The sequence below is a fragment of the Podarcis gaigeae genome (assembly GCF_964106915.1).
Source record: "Podarcis gaigeae genome assembly, chromosome: 6".
NCBI lineage: Eukaryota > Metazoa > Chordata > Lepidosauria > Squamata > Lacertidae > Podarcis > Podarcis gaigeae.
The window spans coordinates 93,762,144-93,785,787 of record NC_139682.1 but is presented as its reverse complement, the minus strand read 5'-3'; the positions used below and the strand labels follow the sequence as shown (position 1 = coordinate 93,785,787).

The 23,644-nt window shown below is 47.1% G+C and overlaps 2 protein-coding genes and 1 long non-coding RNA gene across 12 annotated transcripts in view; 1 reads left to right on the top strand and 2 right to left on the bottom strand.

Annotated features, from left to right (window-relative positions):
* The window catches only part of ABL2 (ABL proto-oncogene 2, non-receptor tyrosine kinase), a gene marked incomplete at its 5' end in the record, with an annotated part of 81,069 nt that overhangs the window by 52,320 nt on the left and 5,105 nt on the right, over positions 1-23,644 (top strand). For 7 of the 10 annotated variants that reach the window (XM_083743768.1, XM_083743767.1, XM_083743766.1 and 4 more), the window contains one exon: positions 22-2,965. The exons of 1 other annotated variant lie outside the window; for it this stretch is intronic. 2 more of the 10 variants (XM_083743769.1, XM_083743764.1) reach the window with 2 other exon arrangements.
* TOR3A (torsin family 3 member A) lies at positions 6,950-21,563 on the bottom strand. The gene is made up of 7 exons (XM_083743937.1): positions 21,161-21,563; positions 20,258-21,015; positions 18,422-18,523; positions 14,520-14,785; positions 13,044-13,219; positions 11,519-11,643; positions 6,950-9,465 (listed from the first exon to the last, which is right to left on the bottom strand). The coding sequence occupies exons 2-7, from the start codon at positions 20,601-20,603 to the stop codon at positions 9,215-9,217; spliced, it is 1,266 nt and encodes a 421-aa protein (XP_083600063.1). The 5' UTR covers positions 20,604-21,015; positions 21,161-21,563; the 3' UTR covers positions 6,950-9,214.
* LOC310846901 lies at positions 22,580-23,611 on the bottom strand. The gene is made up of 2 exons (XR_014565604.1): positions 23,517-23,611; positions 22,580-22,896 (listed from the first exon to the last, which is right to left on the bottom strand). It is a non-coding gene; the product is annotated as an uncharacterized lncRNA (long non-coding RNA).

Below are 23,644 nucleotides of genomic sequence, written 5' to 3'. Positions count from 1 at the left end.
GAAATCCCGTTGCATGAGAAGAATCCTGTTAAACTTGTAGATGGCTGCAATTGGATGTCGCCCACAGTTCATGTGCAAACAATAGCACAGGGACTCCAACCTTGTCTTAACTTTATTTGGGGGTTGGCTTGTTTTAAAATCATCCTTAATGCCTGATTCTTCATTCTGATTGTTTTCTTTCCTCCCCTGTCAGTTTTGTTGCTGCTGCAGGACTTGGGGGGACAAGAGCTCTTGGAGAGCTCCGAGTGGCTCCTGTCCATTTTGAGTGAAAACGCCACACACCCGTCCGATTGCTACTTCAGCTTTCCAGAACTAAACTTGTCCTGAAGTGGCCCTGGGGTTAGCTGCTACAGTTATTTTCCTCCCAGCCACAAACTTTTTTGGTGGGTGCAGGTGGGGTGGTGTCGAATCCTTCTGAATAATCCACATCAGAGCAATTCGGTGTAGAAAAAGATTAGGGTTAAACGTTAACCTCCATACATTTATTTCCTCAAGCCTTTTTCAAAAACTAGTTGCGTCTTCTCTTCCCACCTCTTTGAACTTTGCTTGGGTTGGTTCTTGGTTATCTTCCAGTTATGGTTTTGGTAGTTGGGAGCATTATAATTTAATGACTCAAATACTGTGAGGACAGTTGGGAAGGAAAGATGGCGCATGCAGCATGAATGACCCTGCTAAAAGCACATGAAGAAGTATGAAGCCCTTGTTGGAGAAAGGGAATAGTGACCTGTTCTTTGCTCCTTCTGCCCTCAAGGGAGGGAAATCACAGCATAGCATTTCTGGGATCCCTCTTTTGAGAAAACTGCTCCTGGTCGCTGTAACACTACAACATGTGGGTGTCTTGTATACATGGACTGCTTCCTTATTGACTTCAGAGTTTGCAAATGTAGGGCAGTGATGCTAATCGCAGCATTCACAGATTACTGTTTTGTTTTTAATTATAACTTCTTACAACGATCCCGGGGGCCAGTTTCCCTTGGAATTGTAAGGAGTGAATCGGTATCCAAATTCAAGTAGTTTCTTGCACAATTTGTATCCGGTTGAAAATAGACTTTGCTGCACTTTTGATGACAGTAATTGAAGAGGGAGGCTGCTGCACCCATGTGGCTTTTTTAAAAAAATTGAATTGTGGCACTGAGCTTTGGTCCATAAATCAAACTCCCTGTACCCACAAAACACAACGCAAGATTGTAACATGAAAACCAACCAACCCATGGCTGGTGTCTAAGCAGGCATCTTAAGCACAGTGCCCAGGGGGCCCCAGCCAAACAGGGAAGATTCTTGAGCCTGTGGACTTGTAGAATAGGGAGGACCATATTCCTCCTTGCCAACTAAGGACTGGAGCTTGCAGCAGTACTTTGCCTGATGTTGCTGGTTTTATAGCAAGATTGTAGATACTGTACATGTTCTCTAAGAAGGTTTCCATGTGCACCGGCATGTTATGACATATGCGCTCTTCCTGTGGACTGTTTCATGTGTTGAGTTCAGAGATTTCTAAAACCTCCTGTCTGTAGTAGGTTGTCAAGCACTAAGCTTGCAAAGCATTCCAAACAGGTGATTTCCTGGCAAGCAGGCAGGGTTTGCGCAGTCTTCAAGGCTGGCTGAACAGTGGCATCAGTGGTGGTGAAATCCTTGCTCCCCTTTTCACAATTCTTACTGCGTGTTTGCCAAAAACAAAAAAGGCCTTAATTATATACCCTTAGCCCCTTCACCCAGTTTGAAAAAGCAAGTTGCTGCCGCAGTAACGTGGACCATTTCACACAAATAATAGACTCTGACGGTAATTCTACTCCAGTGCTATACCACTTCAGGATTCGTGTGGGGGGTCACAGATTAATAACTTTCTAAACAGACAGAACTAGTATTCATGCTGTCCTTTCTGGCATGCCATTTTCCTTTTATATGGAAGAGTGTGCGGAGCTCCCCTTCCCCGTGATCCCAGTGGTACAGTCCTGGAGATGCTTTCTCCACTTGGTTTTGCAGTGTACAGTGGTACCGCCAGTTACGGACTTAATTCATTCCGGAGGTCCATTCTTAACCTGAAACTGTTCTTAACTAGAGGTGCTTTCGCCGATGGGGCCTCTTGCTGCCGCTGTGCCACCGGCACACGATTTCCGTTTTCATCCTGGGGCAAAGTTCTCAACTCGAGGTAACTCTTCCAGGTTAGCGGAGTTTGTAACCTGAAGCGTTTGTAACTCGAGGTACCACTGTAGTATAAAGTGGCCCTTAGCAGTAGTCGGACTGACCAAATAGACCCCTTATGGCTCCACCTGGGAGCACAGAGGCCCAGAGCAGCTAGCAGCCGCCTCTTCCTACATGGTTTTTGAAAGCTGGGCTTCAGAAATGTCCATGGTGACTTAAGCATTGAGCATGCTCAGAAACTACCACTTTCTGCCACCCATTCACAATTCAGTTCTTTACGCAACGGACTCTGCACAGCTCGTTTTTAAGTAATACTTGTGGGATGGAACGGTGGCCTTTTCCATATTCCAGAAGGAATGCCTAATTTCTCTGCAGTTGCCTAAGGAAAACGGACCCGTGTTTGTGTTGTGCAAGAGTCAGGCTTCCAGGGTGGGAGGGAAGGGATGGGGGGGGGGGAGAAGATGGTTAAGGATTCTACTCAACTCAAGCACTCTGTTAGTTGGATTAATAGTTGAAGTCACTGAGGAGAGAAATGGATGAAATTGAAAATATGCTGATCACACGCAAACCCACACTACTAGTGTTGTTAATTGTTGTTTTTGTTTTGTTTTTTATTGTTGTAATATATTTGGGGTTTTTTTTCTAATTTAAATTTTCACTATTGCCTGACTGTGAACTGCAAACAGTGTTAACTTGATGTAAATAGGGGCCTTTGGAGGAGGTGCCTCTGCCTGTCGTTCCACAAAGATTTTTGCCAATTTGCATTTTGTTTTGAATAAAAGTTGCAATATTTTATTGGCAAATAAAGGTTGACACATGATTATTATTTTTAAAGTGTGTGGCTTTTAAGAGAATAAAGATGGAGAATGTGATGAAGACCCCCGCCCCAGTCACAGACACGTAAGTTTGGAAGGGGGGGCTTTCTTGGCAACAGCATTGCTTAAATCTGCTTGTAGAGGTCAGAGTAGATGTCAAATTGAAAAACAGGTTGACAGTGTATAACCAAGATATCCTATATTAAAGACTGAGGAAACAGTGTTGTTCTTGGCTAAGCTGCTCCTAGTGCAGGCATCTCCAACCTTCGGCCCTACAGTTCCCATCATCCCTGACCACTGGTCCTGTTAGCTAGGGATCATGCGAGTTGTAGGCCAAAACATCTGGAGGGCTGCAGGTTGGGGGTGCCTAGTGCCTTGACAGCATCAGGGTGGGCAGTGTGGCACAGCTGCAGAGGAGGTGGTAGGGCTCACACCTCTCATCATGGAGATGGATGAGACAAAAAGCAGGTTGAGGGGACCCCCCAACCCGATCCTCACTTATCAGCCTGTCCCAATCCTAGCAGAGGCCCCTCACATCCTGCTGGAACCCTCCCTCCTGTCTGCATTATCCTGATGCAGCTAGCCCATGGCACTTACGTTGGTGTGGTAAGAATCGGGAAATTCCTTTAAAATAGTACAGAGATGGTACTTGTCTCCATAGGTCTTGAGAATGGTGTGCAGCTCAGTAAACCTCCAATGTCTGAGTGGCTGTGCAGAGAGGTATATTCTTCCACATGTGATAGAGGTGCCTAGCCAAACAGAACATGAAGACTAAAAGGTAAAGGGACCCCTGACCATTAGGTCCAGTTGTGGCCGACTCTGGGGTTGCGGCGCTCATCTCGCTTTATTGGCTGAGGGAGCCAGTGTACAGCTTCCGGGTCATGTGGCCAGCATGACTAAGCCGCTTCTGGCGAACCAGAGCAGCGCACGGAAACGCCGTTTACCTTCCCGCCGGAGCAGTACCTATTTATCTACTTGCACTTTGACGTGCTTTCAAAATGCTAGGTTGGCAGGAGCAGGGACCGAGCAACGGGAGCTCACCCCGTCACGGGGATTCGAACCGCTGACCTTCTGATCAGCAAGCACTAGGCTCTGTGGTTTAACCCACAGTGCCCTAACTTGAAGACTACTACTAACCAAAAAGAAACCAGCACAATGGCAGGTGTGACTGTTGTTCTCTTTTGTTTGTCACAGAAAATCCTCTGCGCAAAGAATCACTAATGTTTTGAGTAGTGAAAGCACATCATAGGTTCTACAAATAATTTGCCAAGTCCACAATTGACCTTTGGTATTTTCAGATATTGAATCTATATCCTTTTTTAAAAAGAAAAAGGAAATAAGACAAAGTAACTGAAGACATGCATTAGAGACACAGAAATGATCTGTGTTCCTTTATAATATGACATTCCTTTATTTCATATGTTGTAACCCCCCCAAAAAAACTAAGCAACCAAATGGGCAACTGGCGAAGGACACATTATTAAGTTGCAGAATAGAGGTAGGGATTGAATATCCATATGACTGGCCATTGGGCTTATACTCACACTGTATGGTGACCACAAATATTGTTCTTTGTCTATATTTTAGTGTTATCTAGAAAAACAATACTGTACAAGCAAGTTCTTAAAACAGCAGTATGGGGCCCTGATCCAGTTCAGGCCCGCCAGAGAAGTAAGCACTTCTCTTCCCCCACCGCAGCACTGCTGTTTGCACTGATTTAAAACTCAAAACAAAAAACAAGTGGGGAGTTTGATGCACAAGATTTAAAAAAGTGTCGCCATATCAAGCCAGTCCTCAAGCTGCCAAAATAAATGTAGGATGTCAATATCTTTTATGGGCCACCTGAGTCTGCAAATGATGTCACCTGCTGTTGATTAGGGCTGCTCTTCCTTAAAGACTTTTTGTTTGTTCATCCTCTCCAAAATCCTGTGCTTTATTTTTTTCCAGAGGGGAGCTTTTCTCAAAAAGCAATGCTGGTATTTATCTTATCTATCATGCTTGTATCTTGCTGTTCCTTAAGGGAGTTCAAGACAGCATAAATAGCATCCCGTGTTACCCTTGCAAAGTGCGGTAAGTAAACCTGAGGCCTCCCTGTGAGTTTCCTGACTGGAAATCCCAGTTTCCATGACCCAGGTCTGGCCAAATCATCACATTGGAAGACCTCTGTCCAGCATTGGCACATGGGACATTGGAACACAAACTCTGCATCAGTCTCAGACATTTCCGATTTGCCAAGTCACCCTTCTCTGAACAGTATGGAAGTTGTGTGCTTATTTTCCATTTGAGGTTTTCAACCATGAAACTGTGCCAAAGGTCCATAAGTCCAGTGGCCACACTTCTGTGTGTAGTATTGCGAATCCTCTTCACAAGGATGACAACGTTGGAAGGTATCTTTGACCCTATAGACCAGATTGTGGTTACTCTGCATGTTGTGTCATATTGCCTTGGTTGCACGTGCTTTTTGATCTTTTGGCAAGCAAGCCTAGACAGCAAACATAACCTTACTGTTTTCTGTGTGCAGCAGTCTACAAGCAAATAGTGCTGCTGTAGTTTACCTGGAGGACATTCTTTCCACAGCTGGGGGCGGGAGGACAGCGGGAGGCAGGCAGAGACAATGAGCCACCTGCCCACCCTTTCCTGTCCCCCAAGCTCCAGAAAGGGCCAAGAAGGCCAGCTCAGCATGACTACAAGAGGGGGGTGTCCAGTGGCCCAGTGGCTCCTCTCCTTTGCCCATCTCTGGTCCCATATAGCAACAGGGAGGTGAGTGATAGAGACGGTATCCAAAGGTTATGCCATACAATATGACCTCAAGATTGGTTTGTCCCAACCCCTCATTCCAGAAATCCAGTAAAACATCATCAGGCTTACTGATGGACCACTCAACACTTGTTAGACATCAGAGCCCTAGGGTCTGCTCCTCTTCTGGGAGATCTGGAATATCTTCAGTCGCGTCCTTGGTGCCAAACAGCATGGAGACACTTGCACAATTCTAGACTTCAAATAACTAAACAAATGGGTAAAAAAAAACCAATATGGTCAACCATAGAGGCACTAAAAGAAGGTGATTGGATGGTATGTGTAGACCTCTCAGAAGCTTGTCTCCACATTGCCGCCAGAATAATTACCTAAGGTTTGTCTACTATAGAACCTTCCCCTCCAGGATGTGGTGTTGGACATGGAAAGGTTCATATCATGACGAGAGCGTGGAGGAGACCTGCTCTGCAGGTTCCCCGAGGATCTGATGTTTCTGTCTCATCTGCAAGGCCTTTTGGTGAGCGTCTACAATCTAATGCCATGTGCAAGACTTCACTCCAGGTTGCTGCAGCAACTGCTCCCCTTTCAGAACTAGATCATCCAGAAAGAACGGATACTGCTCTCTATATCTGCTACGTTGAAGGAGGTGCTACACTGCTAACTGCACCCCCATCATTTTTCAGGAGTAAGTCTTCAGGAGCCACAGAGGCTGGTTCTTATGACAGATGCCAGTCTCATTACCTGAGGAGCACACCTGGAGGAGCCAGTGATTCGGGGCCTCTGTTTGGATGTTCTAGGATCAGCACCTGCTGGTGTGGACCTACAAAACTGCTGCCCATGTCTATGTCAACAAGGAGGCCAGCACCTGGTCAAAAAAGCAGAATTGGGAGGCAGAAAAACCATGTGGGCAGAAAAGCATCTAGCGTCTTTGAGAGCAGAGTATTTGGCCATAGTCAACAATGTGGTAGCAGACTGGCTCTGCCATTCAGTGGTGCCAGAGGTGCAGCGGCAATTGAACCCACAGGTTTTCGGCTAAATTGTGGCGCATCGGGACATGTCGGTGCTAGATCTGTTTGCCACATCTCAGAGTCTATGTTGTCCCATTGCAAGCTCTGTAGGAGCCACATGCCAAAGTGACCATGGCCGAAGAACCAGAAATGGCTAAGCCCAAGCCAAGCGGAAGTTCTTGTGACAAATATTTTTAGAACGAATTTGAGTTAACAGAAATGATGACCCTGGAATTATTTTCACAATTCAAATAATTTAATGGTGTTTATAATAATTCATAATTAGAAACTAGTAGTGTGGGTTTTTTCACCTTTTACTTCCGTATAAGGGATAAACATGGATTTGTTGCTTTTACAATGATAAGTTGTCTGAACATGTTAATTCTGCCCCCTCCCCGCGTTTTCCACAAGTACCTCCTGTAGCAGAGTGCCTGACCACCTCTTCATCTTGGGGGCTATCTCAGTGTGCTTTCCAGCTGTTGTACTTTGAGGCTTTTAAAGCTTCTCTGTCAAATCATTGTTGCCCCCCACTCCTGCTGTGGCTCTCGCACTTCGTCTGTGCTCAGGAAAGCAGTGGGATTTTCCAGCCCTATGAGAAGTAAAATGCACATTTCTGTTCTAATAAGCTTGAACCATGATGTGCTGGTAAAGCAAGGAGACTAACTAATGACAAGCTATTTTCCCTGCCAAGAGGGAGAGAAGAACCAGAGTGATGGAAGAGGACTTGGATGATTGTTTTCATCTTGTAGCAACCAGCGCTTGGGCAGGAGTGTGTTTTTCTGTTCATTTCCCAAGTATGTGTGAAGTGCTAACCCAATGAGCAAGCTTGCATGCCTGGGCTTTCCATAGCCATGTCTCAACTTTAATTGTGGTGAGCCCTCTCTCCGTCTCACTCAACCTTGCAGCATTAAGACAGCCTTCTTAGAGCACTGCAGTGATTCTACAGCTCTGCTTCGCCATGACAGCAAGAGGGACTTTTCCAGTGCAGAAGAAAGGGTGATTTGGGTGGTTCCTGCTCTTTTATTTTTAGCAAGTGCTTCAGATGCAAGTTTTCAAGAATGAGGAAGCTGCACACCACAGCAGACTATGGCACAGAGCAGAATAGTTTGGGGGGGGGAACCTAATAAAAGGTTGGCACCAAATTATTGAGGGTCTTGAGGGCACTAAAATAGATCAAGAGGAGTTAGATTCGGTGCACAAACTATGGGTTAGCCTCTCCTGCTGCCCACCCTAAACCAGAGGAATAGTTTGGATTAATTTACAAGTTTGTATTGTGAGGAAATGAAATTGTACCAGCCTCACCCACCAGGCATACTTAAGCTGCCTCTAGGACTGGTTGATGTCCATGCATGGGTTAATGTTTGCCCAGGGTTTATGTGTGGAGGCTTGAAATGTTAGCTCATTACTAAATTCCTGTATCATTCTGGCCTGTGTTCCTCCCTGCTAAGCAAGCACTGCATCTCTTTCTGGTGGGCTATGCAGTAGGATACACCTGGCCAATGTGAGGCGGCACTCTCTAAAGTATGTCCAAAGTGGGCCAGAACAAGCACCAGGATGCCAAGCTTGACCACTCTGTGCTTTGTATTGTAGCAGAAATGGGTAACAGTGCCAAGTTTTAATTCATAAAGATGCAGGTTTGCAAAACTAGTGGCTCATGCAAACAGTGTTTGCTTTTTATCTCACAGTGACTAAGCTTTATTGCTCAACTTCCGCGCTGAGCTGGAAGTGCACCACAATTTTGGCACTTGTCGCTGCCTCCCACCCCACACCCATCCAACACAAACACAGACTTTGAGTTGAGTACACCCTGATGGTGTCCTGGATTTAAGTCCCTTAGCAGATTAAAAATTGCAAATGTGCATTCTTCATAGTGTACATATATACAAGGAGGCACATTAGCCAAAACTTTGCAGCAGATTACTTGCTGCAGTATCCCTGCATCCTTTAAAAGCCGATTATTAAGTATTGTGAAGGTAAGTACTACCTCTCCAAGTTCAGGGCAAGTCCCCTCATTCATGCAATAACTCGGAGGCATTTCTTGCATTGTAAGGAAATATTCCAGCTCCTTGCTCAGTCACACCCCTAAAGGGGCAGAGGAGAAAGTCATGTCTCCTTTCAGACAACCGCCAAAAGAAATCTCAGTCTTCAAGACAAAAAGGAAGCAGCCTTCAACTCTACTTGCTGCTGTAGTTTCTCTGCCTCAGGACCTGCCTAAATGACCACCATTTATTTCAAAGCAGCGCATGAAAATGTCCTTTTTAACAGCACCATTGATGTTGATTCCAGCTGCATAGTGTCTACTCATTGGCAATGTCTTCACTTGCTGATGCATGTTCCTCCACAGACTTCAGAATTATTGCTTTTCCCCAGTCCAACAGCCCCCACACTCTAGGGGATTTAATGCCCGGTGTCAGTGAAGTAAACACCTCTCACTCCCTGTGCAAGAGGAAGCAGAGCAGGTTGCATTGCAGCCCTTTGTGCAGCCCAACTCCGACAACATCAGGGAAGGAAGTAGTTTATACGCTGAGAGACTGACTTGCAACCCTGGGCTGAGAAAAGTTTCTCCTCCTTGGGGACGAACACCATCATCCTTGCAACCTCATCCAGCGCCTCTTCGGTGAACTGAAGGCCCCGGGCAAGGAAAGCATCTCTAGCACACAGCTTCACGTGGCGGAACTCCAAGGGCAGGAAGGGTACCAGGAAGTCTATGAGATTCTCTTCCAGAAGGCGGTTGTGGGCATAACCCTCATCTGGAGGAAAAGAAGTGGAAGGGGTGCATTAGTCAATTTCCCTCCCGTTCCTCCAAGGTATTATTGTGTCTCCAGGTTGCCACAGAAGCCGGCTAGGAAAGACGGCTGCTTTCCTAGCTGAGTTGGGCATGGGTTGTTTGTACAGGAACGTCAGCGTATGTGGCCTTTAGTGGAGTAACAAAACGGATAGAATGCTGTCCCAAGGATCTTAACAGTCTAAATTTGGGCAGCAGGAGGAGACAAGGGAAGGGAAAGAGCAGGAGAGACATTGGGAAGGAAGCATAAAAAGTAAAGGTAAAGGGACCCCTGATAATTAGGTCCAGTCGTGACCAACTGGGGTTGCGGCGCTCATCTCGCTTTATTGGCTGAGGGAGCCGGCGTACAGCTTCCGGGTCATGTGGCCAGCATGACTAAGCCGCTTCCGACGAACCAGAGCAGCGCACGGAAACGCCGTTTATCTTCCCGCTGAAGCGGTACCTATTTATCTACTTGCACTTTGACATGCTTTCAAACTGCTAGGTTGGCAGGAGCAGAGACCGAGCAACAGGAGGTCACCCTGTTGCAGGGATTCGAACTGCCGACCTTCTGATTGGCAAGCCCTAGGCTCTGGTTTAACCCACAACGCCACCCGTGGGGAAGGAAGCATGGATGTTAGCAAATGCAGTTAACATTTCCAGTGAATTTATAGCTGCTCCAGCAAGCGCTGCTTTATCCAAAGGAGCTCTTGACGTTATGTGTCAGTAAAGGTAAAAAAAAGGTAAAGGACCCCTGGATGGTTAAGTCCAGTCAACGGTGACTATGGGGTTCCAGTATTCAACTCATTTTCAGGCCAAGGGAGCAGGGCTGTCTTTAGCATATGTGGTGCCGGGATGCAAAGATCTGCCCAGCGCCCCCAAATTTGGGGTGGCCTGGAAGGAAGCCTGCACCGTGGTGGGCGGCAGGTTCCCCAGGCGGGAAAGGAGCGCGCGCGTCTGGTGGAGCTGACCCCCCTGGCGCCAGGGGAGGGGTTACAGCACAGCCCTTTGTCGGCCTGAAGGGTCCATCTGTTGGACGGGCAGGCGAAGGAGCTGCCCCTTCCCAGCAGGCAGGGAGGGGAGAGGCTGAGATGGGACTCGCCTCGCTGCCTCCCGCTCCTCCAGGCGCAGCTTCTCCCAAGGTATCTGCTGCGCCAGTGGCTGCTGCTTCACCGCCAAGCCCTACTAGGACTTGGCCTGAGGCACTGCTGCTGCTGCGAGGGGTGGCAATGGCCCTCACTGCTGCTGCTGCTGCTGCCACCGCCCCTTGTCCTTCTCCGCGGGAGCTGCAGCTTTCCCCCGCACTCCTTCCTTGTCCTCCCTTGGCTGGGGCTCCGGGCAGTGGTGGCTGTTGCTCAGTCTCAGAGGTGGTGGCGGTGGCGCTGGAGATGGAGTCGCCAAAGAGTGGGCGCCTGTCACCCCCCAGAATTTGCCGTCTGGGTGCCCTGCACCCCTTGCACCCCCAGGTAAAGACGACCCTGCAAGGTAACAGGCGTTTGTCCACAGACAGCTTTCTGGGTCATGTGGCCAGCATGACTAAGCCGCTTCTAGCAAAACAGAACACCGTAAGCCAGAACACATGAAAACACCATTTACCTTCCCATCCACAGCAGTACCTATTTGGCATGCTTTCAAACTGCTAGGTTGGCAGGAGCTGGGACAGAGCAACGGGAGCTCACCCTGTCGTGGGGATGATGTGTGAGTAGACACCGGCTGGCCACAGCGTGTGTCCTTGACAGGATACGCCATCTCCTTTCATTTTCAGATGCACACTTAAACCAGGGATGGGGGAGTGCGGCTCCCATCAGCCCCATCTCGACGAATTCCACAACCTTGGAGCTTCCCCACCCTTGATGTAAGCCATCATCACATGTGAAGCATGTGTTTTTACAACAAATGCTTTGATACAGGTTCACAATGCAGTGTCTACAGGAAAATGTTGATTCTTTGGTGATGCGTGAAGCAGTCCCTTAGAACACGAAGGGGAAAGAGAACTTCGCAAATCCTGCCTACTGTGTCAGGATCAAAGGGCGTCTCACCTGTAGACTCCAGCAGCTCCGTCCGTAGGTACTGTTCTAAGGAATCCATGGTTATTTCCTCTCTGGCTCGACCGGCGCGCCAGAAGTCAAGAGCCACCTCATTAATGATGTTGCTGCCGGTGTTACTGAGAGGGAAGAGAGAGAATTATTTTTGAGTTGGACCGACAGAATGCGGAGGCCACAGCTAGGGAAAATAACTTTGCCACACAACCTGTTCTGCGTTCAACCATTGTGAAAAAGGTCCCAAACCAGGGATCAGCAACTTTGGGAAAGTCCTAGTTAACTTCCATGCACAAATGCAAGAATAGAAGGTGCTGTAGCATGTTGCATGGAGGGGGTACATCTCTTTAAAAAAATGCCAGCAGCTTTCTGTGTAATAATTTATGTTGGAAATGGTTGCTCCTGGCTTATACTTGAGGCATGCCCTGTTCCCTGGCTTCAGTAGACCCCTTCCCTACCCTGAGGGTCATGGAAAGTCTAGCATGGAGCACATAGGGTGCAGAGGTGGAGCTAGGCTCCCTTGCGAGCCTTGGCAAGGAGAGCGCATGAGCGGGCAGGCAGGCTCCTAGCCACTCTTGAGCCAGAGCGGAGAGGTGCAATTTCCCCCTGCCAGGCCTGTGCCCTTGGTGGTGGCCAACCTGACCATCCCCTGTGCAGAGGAAAAGAAAACCAGCCTACACAATGGTACAACTAGCTTAGCCTGTGTTGAGAGCTCTTAACGTAGCCTGCAGGTGAGAAAATGAAGGCTGAAGGGAGATTTAAACCAGCAATACCTTGTTTGCACCTTCAGCCATTGCAATACATCCCCTTTTGTATTGGGGATGCAGCCAGGAGGACACAGGACATGGCAGTGATATGGTTCCACTGCCCCGGCTGGAGGTTGACTTAGTCCTGGGCAGCTGCATGCCAGCTGTGTTTGCAGGAGATGCTGAACAGGAGATGCAACTCTTGGCCCTACTCCAATCTACCCCCCAAAAGTCAGAAAAAAAGTTGGCACAAATCCCAACAGTTTCAAAGTACCAGACATCAAGGGACCACAAGCTATCAATACAGACATTTCCACATTCTTTTTCGTAGATTAGGATGAGTACCAAGAGCAATTCAGATTTCAGCGAGAGTAGGTAAAGTTCTCAATGAGATTCAAAGGCCTCGTCTTGGATATGGATTCAGAAAAGAAGTTTCTTTTGAGACTGATACAACTCTTCCCCCACCCACCCCAAACAGAGAAACGCATGTCCTTCCCCTTGCATATTTTGGGATGGAACCTACTGGATATTTTACTGCAGGTATTGCTTATTGCATCGAACTGCTAAGCTGGCCAGCACTGGAGGTTTCCCTGAGCATCTGCAGCATGTCACCTACGGCAGGGAGAGGAACTGCTTGTGACAGATGGATGCATCCCAAGGTTTTCATCTGCATAAGCTTAGAAACTCCTCTTCAAACTCACATATACCTTTCAAGAACCTCTGGAAAAAGAGACCCCTCTTCGGTACATCAGCTACAAAAAAAGAGGGGAGGTAATCACCTAAGGAATAAGAAGATGGATCTCCGGTAATCCACTGTATCAATGCTGTCGTAGTGATCCATGTAGGGTTTTAAGCCATCTAGGAGGTCATCGTGAAGCTTCTCTGCCTCATCAAAGATGAACAGTGACTGCTCACACTCTTGGACCGTCTCACTGATCTGTTTTGCGAGCTGAACCTGAGCGGCCAAAGGAGATGGGAAATGAATTTAATTAATTCCCCCCCTTTTAGGGCAGGGTGAGGATGGCCTTTGGTTCTCCGGATTTTGCTACCCTCCAGTTCCTATCAGCCCCCGTCAATGGTCGGGGAAGGAAGTGATGGTTGTCCAGCAAAATCTAAAGGACTGCAGGGTCTCCTCCTCCCCTGTTTTAAGGAATAAACATTGCATGGCCAGTTATTGCAGTACAAGCTATCAAACAATAAAAACTTGAAGCCAATAAATTGAGCAACTAAAAAGAAAGACAGTCATGTCATGAAGCCAGCATAAAATCATAAATAAAAAACTGAGTGGCATTGTAGCAGGAACCCCCCCCCCCATCATTCAGCTTGTACAAACTTCACACACACTCACACTCACACACTACATACGCTACGCTTCTGTTATAAATTCATAGAAAATCAACCATGCATCGGATTTGCACTGTTCTACTTTTATTTTACTCCATGAAGGAAGGACTACAAAATGGGGAAGGTTTGATACAGGGCACCATAATCCCTTCACCATCCCAGCACATCCACAAGAGCCCTGCCCAGTTGCTATGCCAACCCTGATGGTCCTAGACAGAAGACAATCAAGATCACAAAGAACTTGCATATGGGAATGGATTCAGCATGGACTGGAACAAAGGACAATGATCAGATCTTCCCTCAGGGGGCAGGAAACTGCGACTACCTTTTGTCTTCAGAAAATGACTCATGGGGAGGAGGAGAAGGGAACCAGCCAGGTGACAGGACACTCAGGTTACCACCACAACTCCTCCCTCAACCCCTCCTTTCTGTAATGTATGCATGATGTTTCTGGGGGTGGGCTTGACCTAGAGGATGGGAATTTCAAAAGTTTTTATAAAGTCTTGCACACCATTTTTCTGTGTCTTTCCTCTCACCTGCAAGTGAGGGGAGCACCCTGTTGCAACAGTCAACAAAGGCCAAGCCTACAGGCTGCTGATTTGCTCCAATTTACTCTGGTTGGTGTCTTTACTTTTTGTCCAAGGGAGCCCTCGGATTTTTCCGGTAACAGCACAAAATGGTTTTAATTACAAGACACATCACCTTGGGGGTGGGGCGTAGGCAAATGCAGACAAAAAGTGATTTGGGAGGGGAGGGAGGCTGCACTGTAAGGTTAGAATTCTGCCACAGTTCCATGATGGCACTTTACAAAAGTTAAGAATTGAGGAGCAAAGAGGGACACTCATTCAACACTGAAACATCAAAACAATCAGTGCACTGGTTAATTATCTACTGAGAAAAATTCCCCTCACCTTGTAAATATCCACATACTTGGAATGAGGGAAGTGAAATGGTGAAATGAAGACTTTGACACAGTCGCTTTTCAAGCCATCCTGGTAAAGGTGTTCTGCCATTATCCGGGCCACGAAGTTCTTGCCTGTGCCAGACCAGCCGTGGAAGGAAAGGGCCAAGGCTTTATCTGGCTGAGGGGTTTCCAGGAAGCCTTGAACAGCTTTCAGGACAACATCTTTTGCTAAGTGCTGCCCGTGAAGTCGCCTGCCCAGCTCCAGCTCCAACCCTGGTGGTGAATAAAAGGGCAGGAAATCCTTTGCATATCATTTTTTGGTTGAGATAAAAGGCACAATGGAAGGAGGGCGGTATTGCTAGAAATTCATGCCTTAAGAGGAGGTCTCTGGGCGCAAGTGTGTGATGATTCCATAGAACTGTAGAGAAGTCACAAGCTCCACCTTTCAAAGACCTTCATCTTCCTTCCTTAAACAAGTTACACCATTACGGCTGGGCAGCTAGGCAAGGGCAGGTGAGCAGAAAACAGGGGCTAGTAATGGTGTTTCTGTGAGTTTTGTAATCTCTTACCAGTGATTAGCAGCAGGAGGATAAATGTAAAATTGTTAAAAGAACAGCAGCAGACTATTTCATGCAAAATAAGAGGAGATCTGGCAAATTTGTATAATTCCCCCAGCTTTCTTTGTCACAGAATCATTTGTATTGCTAGACAACTTGAGATACTCAAAGGGTTATCTGTTCAGTCCTAAAAAGATGAAAGACCACAACAGGCTTCATTTGAGAGTCTCCACTTTGTTTTTGTTTTTAACGCAATTGAATTAGGGCCCATTGTCCCAGTGGGACAAAGTTAATACTGAAAACCTTGTCCATTTATTTCCTTGGGATTTAATTGCAGCTGATTTCAGTTGAATTGGAGCCTTTGTGTTTTACAAGGGTTATTTGTAGCCACAGAAAGCTCTGAGGAAACTACTCACTTGTTGGCCAAAACCTCAGCCGCAAGTTCACTGCCATTTCCAGGCTGTTAGGATGTAGGAGGCAAATGGTAAACCAGGTGTGCTTTCCCACACATGCAACACAATTAACATGCAACACAATTAGCATTACCAAATCAGCTGGGCTTTGTTTTTGAAGCCCAGTCACAACCATAGGTTCTTCCTGAGTCTGCACAACCATCTTTTCCCTCCACTGCTGCAAGCCCCGTTGAGTTAAGCCAAAAGCAGCCTTGCTGCTTTCATAACATCAACTGGTTGACGTTCCTGAGTGTGTGAGAGACCAAGAGTACATCAGCCCACATCAATATGTGGCACAGAAGGCAAGGAGACAAATGAGTGTGGAAACAACTTGTTTTGTGAGTCAATAAAATATTATTTTGGGGGTGGGAGGAGGGAAAGATTTCATGGGGAGGACACAGAAGGGATGAAAATGGTTTTAAGTCACCCCTCAATGACTTGGCAGTCTTTGGGCATGGGTTAGGGGCTTTTTCTAAGTCCCACCTTGCATTATGATGGATGAGGAGAAGAGAATGTTTGTGAGTGCTGGCTAGCTAGCCATTATCATGTCTTATTTTATTTGGGTGACATGGTGTGCCAGCTACACACAAACAGAGACTTGATACTTATTTCATTATCTTTGGTGTTGTTTTTTGTGGGGAGGGGAAATAAATAAGGGGCTTAAAGGTAAAGAGACCCCTGACTATTGGGTCCAGTCGCGGACAACTCTGGGGTTGCGGAGCTCATCTCGCTTTATTGGCCGAGGGAGCCGGTGTACAGCTTCCGGGTCATGTGGCAAGCATGACTAAGCCGCTTCTGGCAAACCAGAACGTCGTTTACCTTCCCGCTGGAGTACCTATTTATCTACTTGCACTTTGATGTGCTTTCGAACTGCTAGGTTGGCAGGAGCAGGGACCGAGCAACGGGAGCTCACCCCGCCGCAGGGATTTGAACTGCTGACCTTCTGATGGGCAAGTCCTAGGCTCTGTGGTTTAACCCACAGCACCACCAACATCCCTAATAAGGGGCTTAGAGGGAGAGGTAGAGATGGAAGGGATTCTGAGGATCCTCTAGTCCAGTGTTTCCCAACCTTGGGTCTCCAGCTGCTTTTGGACTACAACTCCCATCATCCCTAGCTAGCAATACCTGTGGTCAGGGATGGTGGGGAATGTAGTCCGAAAACAGCTAGAGACCAAAGGTTGGGAAAAACTGCTCTAGTCCAACCCCTGCAATGCAGGAATTTGCAGCTGTTCCATTCAGGGATCAAACCTGCAACCTTGGCGTTATCAGCACCACACACTAACCAACTGAGGTAGGGAGGCTTGGTTGGCAGGGTGAGGAAACAGTTTGCAAAAAAAAGGCAGGCCTCTCATTCAATCCCTTCTTATCACGAGAGGAGGATTCCCTTTGTATTTGCTCAATAGAGGGAGAGAGAGATGGCAGGGCTTGTAGTGTGTTTGATCCTGAGGTCAAGGGCTTCTGGAGGAAGCACCTCCCAAAATCTATTTAGCTGGGAATTGGCAGGGCAGGTTACTTTGCATGTGGTCAGTCCTAGGCAAATGCTTCTTACTCGCCCACCCTCCAGTTTGTCATGGAATGAGCAGAAACCTCTACTGGAGCAAGGGAACCCCTGATTTTGCACAATGAGAGCAGTGGTCTCTTCTTGCAGGCAGGAAGTATGGCAAAAAGGTTTCAGGTCTGGAATCTGCCTGCCCCAAATATATGCTGGTGCTTCCTCACAACAGAGTTCTGTCTTCCTGTGCAACTCTATAACATGTCTGCGCAGAAGTGACCCCCACTGAATTTAGTGGGACTTACTTCCATGTAACTGGGTATGGGATTTTGAATATTTCCTATAACCATTCTTTCCCGAAAATGATAGTCATAATTTAAGATTTTTTATATAATCCACAGGTTTTAGTGAGACTGGGTTGTACTTAATTCTTTCATTGTGAGACTCAAAATAGAGGTGGGTATCCTATGAAACAGCCACCCAGATGTAGCTGAACTACAACTCCCATCATTCCTGATCACTGACCCCACTGGCTGGGGCTCGGGTTCAGCAACATCTGGAGCACATCTGCATTTCTGAAAAATGTAGTTTTTCTTCACCTCTAAGAGGCTGAACCTGGACACTGCAGCTGAATATTTCCAGGGTGCCTTCTATCTGCTAGGCTTCTTTCTATCCGATAGTTATTTTGGGGACTTAGAACTTCCTACTCACCAGAGCTCACAGGATTAAACAGAGAAAATTAGAGTTGCAGTTTATGCTGCTATCCTAAGCCCCACTTCCTTGGCACTTTCTTCTGAGTAGACATGACTTTTGTGGCATAAAAACCCACTCTAGCCAGAACACAATAAATGTGTTCATTATTTTTGTTGGGAGCAAATGTTTTTCTATTTACAATCTTCATAAATGATTATTATTACCATTACTATTGTTGTCATCCTCCTTTTTCGAATAGCGGTAATGAGGAGTGAAGCCTTAACATGATTTATTCTCAGACAAGGGAAATAAACCAGTGCTTGCTTTCTGGTGTTTCCAGCTATTTTACAGGAAAGACATACTTGTGTTTACTAATGGGATTGTCTGCATCTTATTCTGAGATGAACTCCACTTGTACTGTGGGTCTTACCCTCATTTTTATGTTGACATAGGTGTTAAGTATTAGTACGACTGCAATGCTTCAGTGTCCAGACTGTCCTTGCAAGGCAGGATGGGGAGGAAATCTGACCTCCTTGGCCTTGCATCTATGGCCTTGCCCCTGCCCCTGCCCCTGCCCACCCCAACCCCACATGACCTCCTTAGTGGCTGGGCTGCCCCAGCAGCTCTGATGGGCACCAGGTGCCAGTGTCCCAAAGGCAGTTCATGCAGGGTATATGTGAAATACGCAGGGTGCCAGGGGAAACACAGTCCTCACCTGTGATGTTGTTGGTCACTCTGCAGTCTCCCGTTGCACAGCACTTGCCAAAGCTGCAGTACCAGCTGGAGACGATCTCCCTCACCATGGGCAAGCTCCACCCTAGGAGAAAGCCAAGCCAGTTTTGGGAAAGAAAGCCGGGAGCTACCGCAGTGCCCGCGACTCAAGCAGGTCACGTCTCTCCACCACCACCACCACCCCCGCCCTGCATTCATCCTCACAACTATTTTGCAAAGTTGGCCGTTAATATTCTTGATGGAAGAAGTGTGTCTGAAATGGGCTTGCCCAAAGCAACCTCTGCCGCTGGTGCACTCTCCCCACCCACTTCCATTGATGCTACCAGCAATGGCAAGGGTTTGTAGGACAGGCACAAGAGACACTTGTCTGCTCTTGCCTTTTTTTCAAAAACTTTCAGCTCCACTCCTCGGACGTCCTTGCTAGCACCTTCTGTTGGATGCCACACTGTGTGCTAATAAAAGGCATCTAAAGGTAAAGGTACCCCTGACCATTAGGTCCAGTCGCGGACAACTCACTTTATCAGCCAAGGGAGCCAGCATTTGTCTGCAGAGAGCTTCTGGGTCATGTGGCCAGCATGACTAAGCCACTTCTGGCGAACCAGAGCAGCGCATGGAAACACCGTTTACCTTCCCGTGGGAGCAGTACCTATTTATCTACTTGCACTTTGACGTGCTTTCGAACTGCTAGGTTGGCAGGAGCTGGGACTGAGCCAACGGGAGCTCACCCCGTTGCAGGGATCCAAACCACCAACCTTCTGATCAGCAAGACCTAGGCTCTGTGGTTTAGACCACAGCGCCACCCGCGTCCCTACAAAAGCCATCTAGGGCTTTCTGTAGTTTTCCATATCTGTGGGTGGCCTCTCCCCACCATCCAATTATTTATCATCACAGGTGTCTGAGAAGTATGAGAAATTCAACAGCAAGGGACAACTAATAATGGCCTGCTCTGGCATGCAGCAAGAGGAGATGGGAATGCCCTGCAAGAACTTTTACCACTTCCGGCTATAGATGAAGGAACATACTTTACTTTTAAAAGTGTACACCTGCTGCCTGAAGTAGTAAGACCCACTCTACACAGGATTTTGCCACTTTACTCTCCAACTTGTGCAGCCTACCTCAACTGAGGAGACTGCAGTGCAGAGCCCAAGGTAAGGTGAGATTTGGATGGTTCAGGATTCTATATAAACTTTATTGGTCAGATTTATTTCTGTAATCCTTGCATTCAAGGGAGCCTACAAACCACTACAAAAATCATAAACCTGTGTAATAAAAGGCATACATTAACAGAAAAAGAAAGCTATATACTAAAACTTGCCTTTTCATATGCTCTTTTAAATTCCTGCTAGCCACTTTTTGGAGGCAGGAGTGATGTTATCCAGAGCCAAATTAAGTCACTGTTTGCTTACAGTAATCACTGTTCCCCTTATAAAGTGTGCATTGCAATGTACAAGATATGCAAAACAACATCAGGATGAACATATGTAAATGATTAAAAGTCAGTTTTTAAAAAGCAACGAACCCCTAACCCCAATCATAATTAATACACAGCTCTGAAACACAATACTCACGCACGCAGTGCAATGCTAGAAGCAAGTCCCACTAGGTTAAAACGGGAATCACTACAGAGAAGTGAGTATAGGATTGCAGTCTTAATATGTGGCCCAAAACTAAGAATTGAGAGACCGCTCAGACCATCCACTACATGCACACATATTTGTCCTTTCTCAGTGAGCTAAATTCTATGAAGCAGTAGCTGCCGATTTAATCTGTGCAAAAGCAACTGTCAGGAAGAAGAGGAAAGGCTGTGACATCTCTTTACCTTGGTGTTCCACGATGACCGTGCCTCCTCTTTCTTCCTCTTCCTCCTCCTCCTCCTCCATCATCACCGTCCTCATTCTCTCATTCTTCTCTGCCACTTCTTCTTCGCAGTCCTCCTGCCACAGCCGGCAGGCCAGGAGCTGCCAATATCTCCTGGACAGGGCCCTCATGGTCCCCAGGTGATTCCTCAGCCGCTCATAGTGTTCACTGCCCTGCAAGGCTGAGCTCTGAGCTGCATCTCTGCGCTCCCAAGGCTTGCTTTGCCTCGCCTGCCCCTGTGCTCCTGTCAGCAAAAAGCAGAGGCAGAAACACAGCAAAGGGCTGTAATGCAAAGCCCTGCACACCATGGCGCTGGGAAGGAGGGTGACAGGAGCACATTAGCCACAAAGCCGGTTCCCTTCGCCTTGTTCTGGCAGCTGCTGTGACCAAACCTAGCCCTGCAGCTACTTAACTTCCTAATCTGCTTGCCGGGAACAGTGACCTCACTTCCTATCTGCTTCCCATTGGGGTTTCCTTGGATACAGCCTGTTTACTTGTGACTTGCCTATGCAAACACAGTTGCAACATGCTTTCTAGCTAGACCACTGGGAGAGACACACAGCAAAGCTTGTCAGAGAGGAAATGCTCCTGTAATCCGTTTCCCATAGGGCAACGATAGAGACATGTGACAGGTTTATTGTATTTCTTCGGAGATTCAGCTGGGAAGAATGGATTGAAGCCATCATTGTTGCCTAAGGTATGCACACTCCTTTATTTTGCCTAAACAAAAAAAAATCCTTCCAGTAGCACCTTAAAGACCAACTAAGTTAGTTCTTGGTATGAGCTTTCGTGTGCATGCTCATACCAAGAACTAACTTAGTTGGTCTTTAAGGTGCTACTGGAAGGAATTTTTTTTTTATTTTGCCTAGCATCTCTATTCAAAACCCTGAACAAAAATCAATGTGCACAGACAAAGTGAAAACGAAGAGGACTGAGGTCCATGAAAATCCTGCCAAAATCAGTTTTAGGCTACCAGAAGATTTCTTGTTGGTTCTGCCAAGGTGTTTTGTACTGCTATGGGTTAGCGAGGGAACAGGGACTCTCCCCCCAAAAAACCCCAGGTGCAAGGTTTTCCTCTCTAGATTTTTGGGTGCTGGAGTTTTAATCAGAGATTTTGATAATCATGGTGAGCAAACAGGCTAAGTTTGTTTTTCTGTAAGGCAGAGGGAGATGGTGGCTCTGCCACTAACACATTAATGAAAACCACCATCAGGGCAAGAACTTATTCAGATGCAAATGCTGTAAAAACCAGGCATAGGCAAACTCGGCCCTCCAGATGTTTTGGGACTACAACTCCCATCATCCCTGACCACTGGTCCTGTTAGCTAGGGATGATGGGAGTTGTAGTCCCAAAACATCTGGAGGGCCGAGTTTGTCTATGCCTGCTGTAAACTCTGCAGCCCCTCCAGGTGCTAATATGTATAAAATAAAGCATATTTCCTAAAGCCTCTGCTGTGCCTTGATTTTCTCAAAGGAAACACAACCCTGGGTGAGTGCCTTGGACCCCTTGGAATCTTCCTACTGCTTGGCAGAAATTTGGGGTGGTGCACCACCTTTTTAACAGCGCCATAACTCTCATCATTTCCCTGACCACTGGGAGTGCTTGAGGTCCACCCTCAGGAAGATTCAATCTTCAGGCTGTGTTTTCTACAGATCAGTTATATTTATTGTGAGATAATTAAGTGCTGTGTGCAGCATAAGGTTGGAAAGAAAAGGGGTGGGTGGGATGCGGTAGCTAATATTCTTCTACTTAGTGTTTTGGGGGGGGGTTGTGTCAGCATCACTTGGGTAGGTTCTCTTTCTATCCGTTTGTTATATTTTCTTGGTAGTGAGAGAAGTGGGGGTGGGGGGTGGCCCAGGGGGTGGTTGGTTGTCTTTGGTTGGCTGCAGTGAGATTTGTTTGTGTGTATGGGTCAAGTTAGCCATATTGATTCACATGCTGTTGGTGGATTCTTCTTGTTGTCTTGTTGGGATGTGTATGTGATAAAGAGGAGCCATACTGGGGTGATGGTGTCTTCTTCTACTTGTCCCTTTGTCAGTATCAAGTTTATTGATTAGCTTTTCTAGTAAGGCCGTTTCCCATACAATTTGATACCAGAGGTCCATGTTTACTCCTGACAGGTCTCTCCAATGTCCAGCTATTATGCTTCATGTTGCTGAGAATAGGTGCGTTATGAGCTCTTTATAGTGTGAGTGGGTATTATTATAAAGAAAGAAAGAAAGAAAGAAAGAAAGAAAGAAAGAAAGAAAGAAAGAAAGAAAGTAAGTAGGGCCAGTTCTGGGGTGACTTCTAATATCTGTTTAGTTATTTTGCATATTTATTGTATGACTATTGTCCAGAAGGCTTGGATTTTGGGGCATTCCCACCACATGTGGAGGTGCAGCCTCTCTAGCATTTTGGTGAGGTTCCTGGGCATATCAGCGCTAGTTTCTGTGGTGTTAGGTACCATCTGTGAGTGAGTTTCAGAGTAAGTTCTTAACCTCTGCCTGAGATAATGTAAATGGCAGCACTGGAGTGAGTCCTTTGTTTGCAGACATGCCGAAATGTTGATTTTGGCTGGCTTGCTCACTGACTCACAGATTGTTGGCTGTTGCATATATCTGGAAGGGATATATAACCCACATAGATAGACAGTATGACTGTGATGGACGTGATTCGATTTCAGCCTTGGTTTAAGAAGGTATGTTAGCCTGGGGGAAAGGATATAAATTGTAAGCTGCTCCATCTGTGGCTGTTAACCCATTTACAAGGAAGAAGTTGGACTCCTGCAGTAGAGAGTCACTTGCCGTCAAGATATACGGCAGACCACCTTTTCCCTGTAAAACTGAGTAGAGAGAGGCATGAATACTGTCTTAAGATACATGTATCTGTTTTGAAATGGTCAGTAGATTTGGGAAAAGAGCAAGACGAGGGAGCACTGAAGAATAGGGAATACCTGTGAGGACATTTGGTGGGACTGTTTTGTTTCTATTTTAGTGCTCTGTGTTTTGCTTTTAAAATACAACCAAGTAGAACCCGCAGAGCCCCGTTTCCCAAGACGGCACCTTTCCTTCTGCCAGGGATGGGGAAGATGTGGGGCTGCCTCTCCCCTCATCCCTGGCCAGGGCTGAGCGGAGTCGGGAGTCTGGCCCCCCGCCCCTGGTTCCGCACTCCCTTCGGCTGGTCTGCTGCCTTCAGACGTGCTCTGGATCCGGTCCTGATCCCCAGTCTGCGCTCTCACCTCCGCAGAAGCTTCGCGGCCTCGGGGCTGCCGGAGGGTCAGTCCGCCCGCTGCTGCATGGCGACCCCGCTGTCCTGAGGGGGAAGCGCGCACGTGTGAATGGCCTCCCGGGCAGCTCCCCTTCTCCC

Excerpts from the sequence above, each read along its gene's own strand:
- TOR3A (XM_083743937.1), bottom strand. The coding sequence starts at position 20,603 with ATGGTGTGCAGGGCTTTGCATTACAGCCCTTTGCTGTGTTTCTGCCTC. Across the intron at positions 18,524-20,257 it reads GGTCATCGTGGAACACCAAG|GGTGGAGCTTGCCCATGGTG; the intron begins GTAAAGAGATGT and ends GCTTTCTCCTAG. Across the intron at positions 13,220-14,519 it reads AGTATGTGGATATTTACAAG|GTTCAGCTCGCAAAACAGAT; the intron begins GTGAGGGGAATT and ends TTGGCCGCTCAG.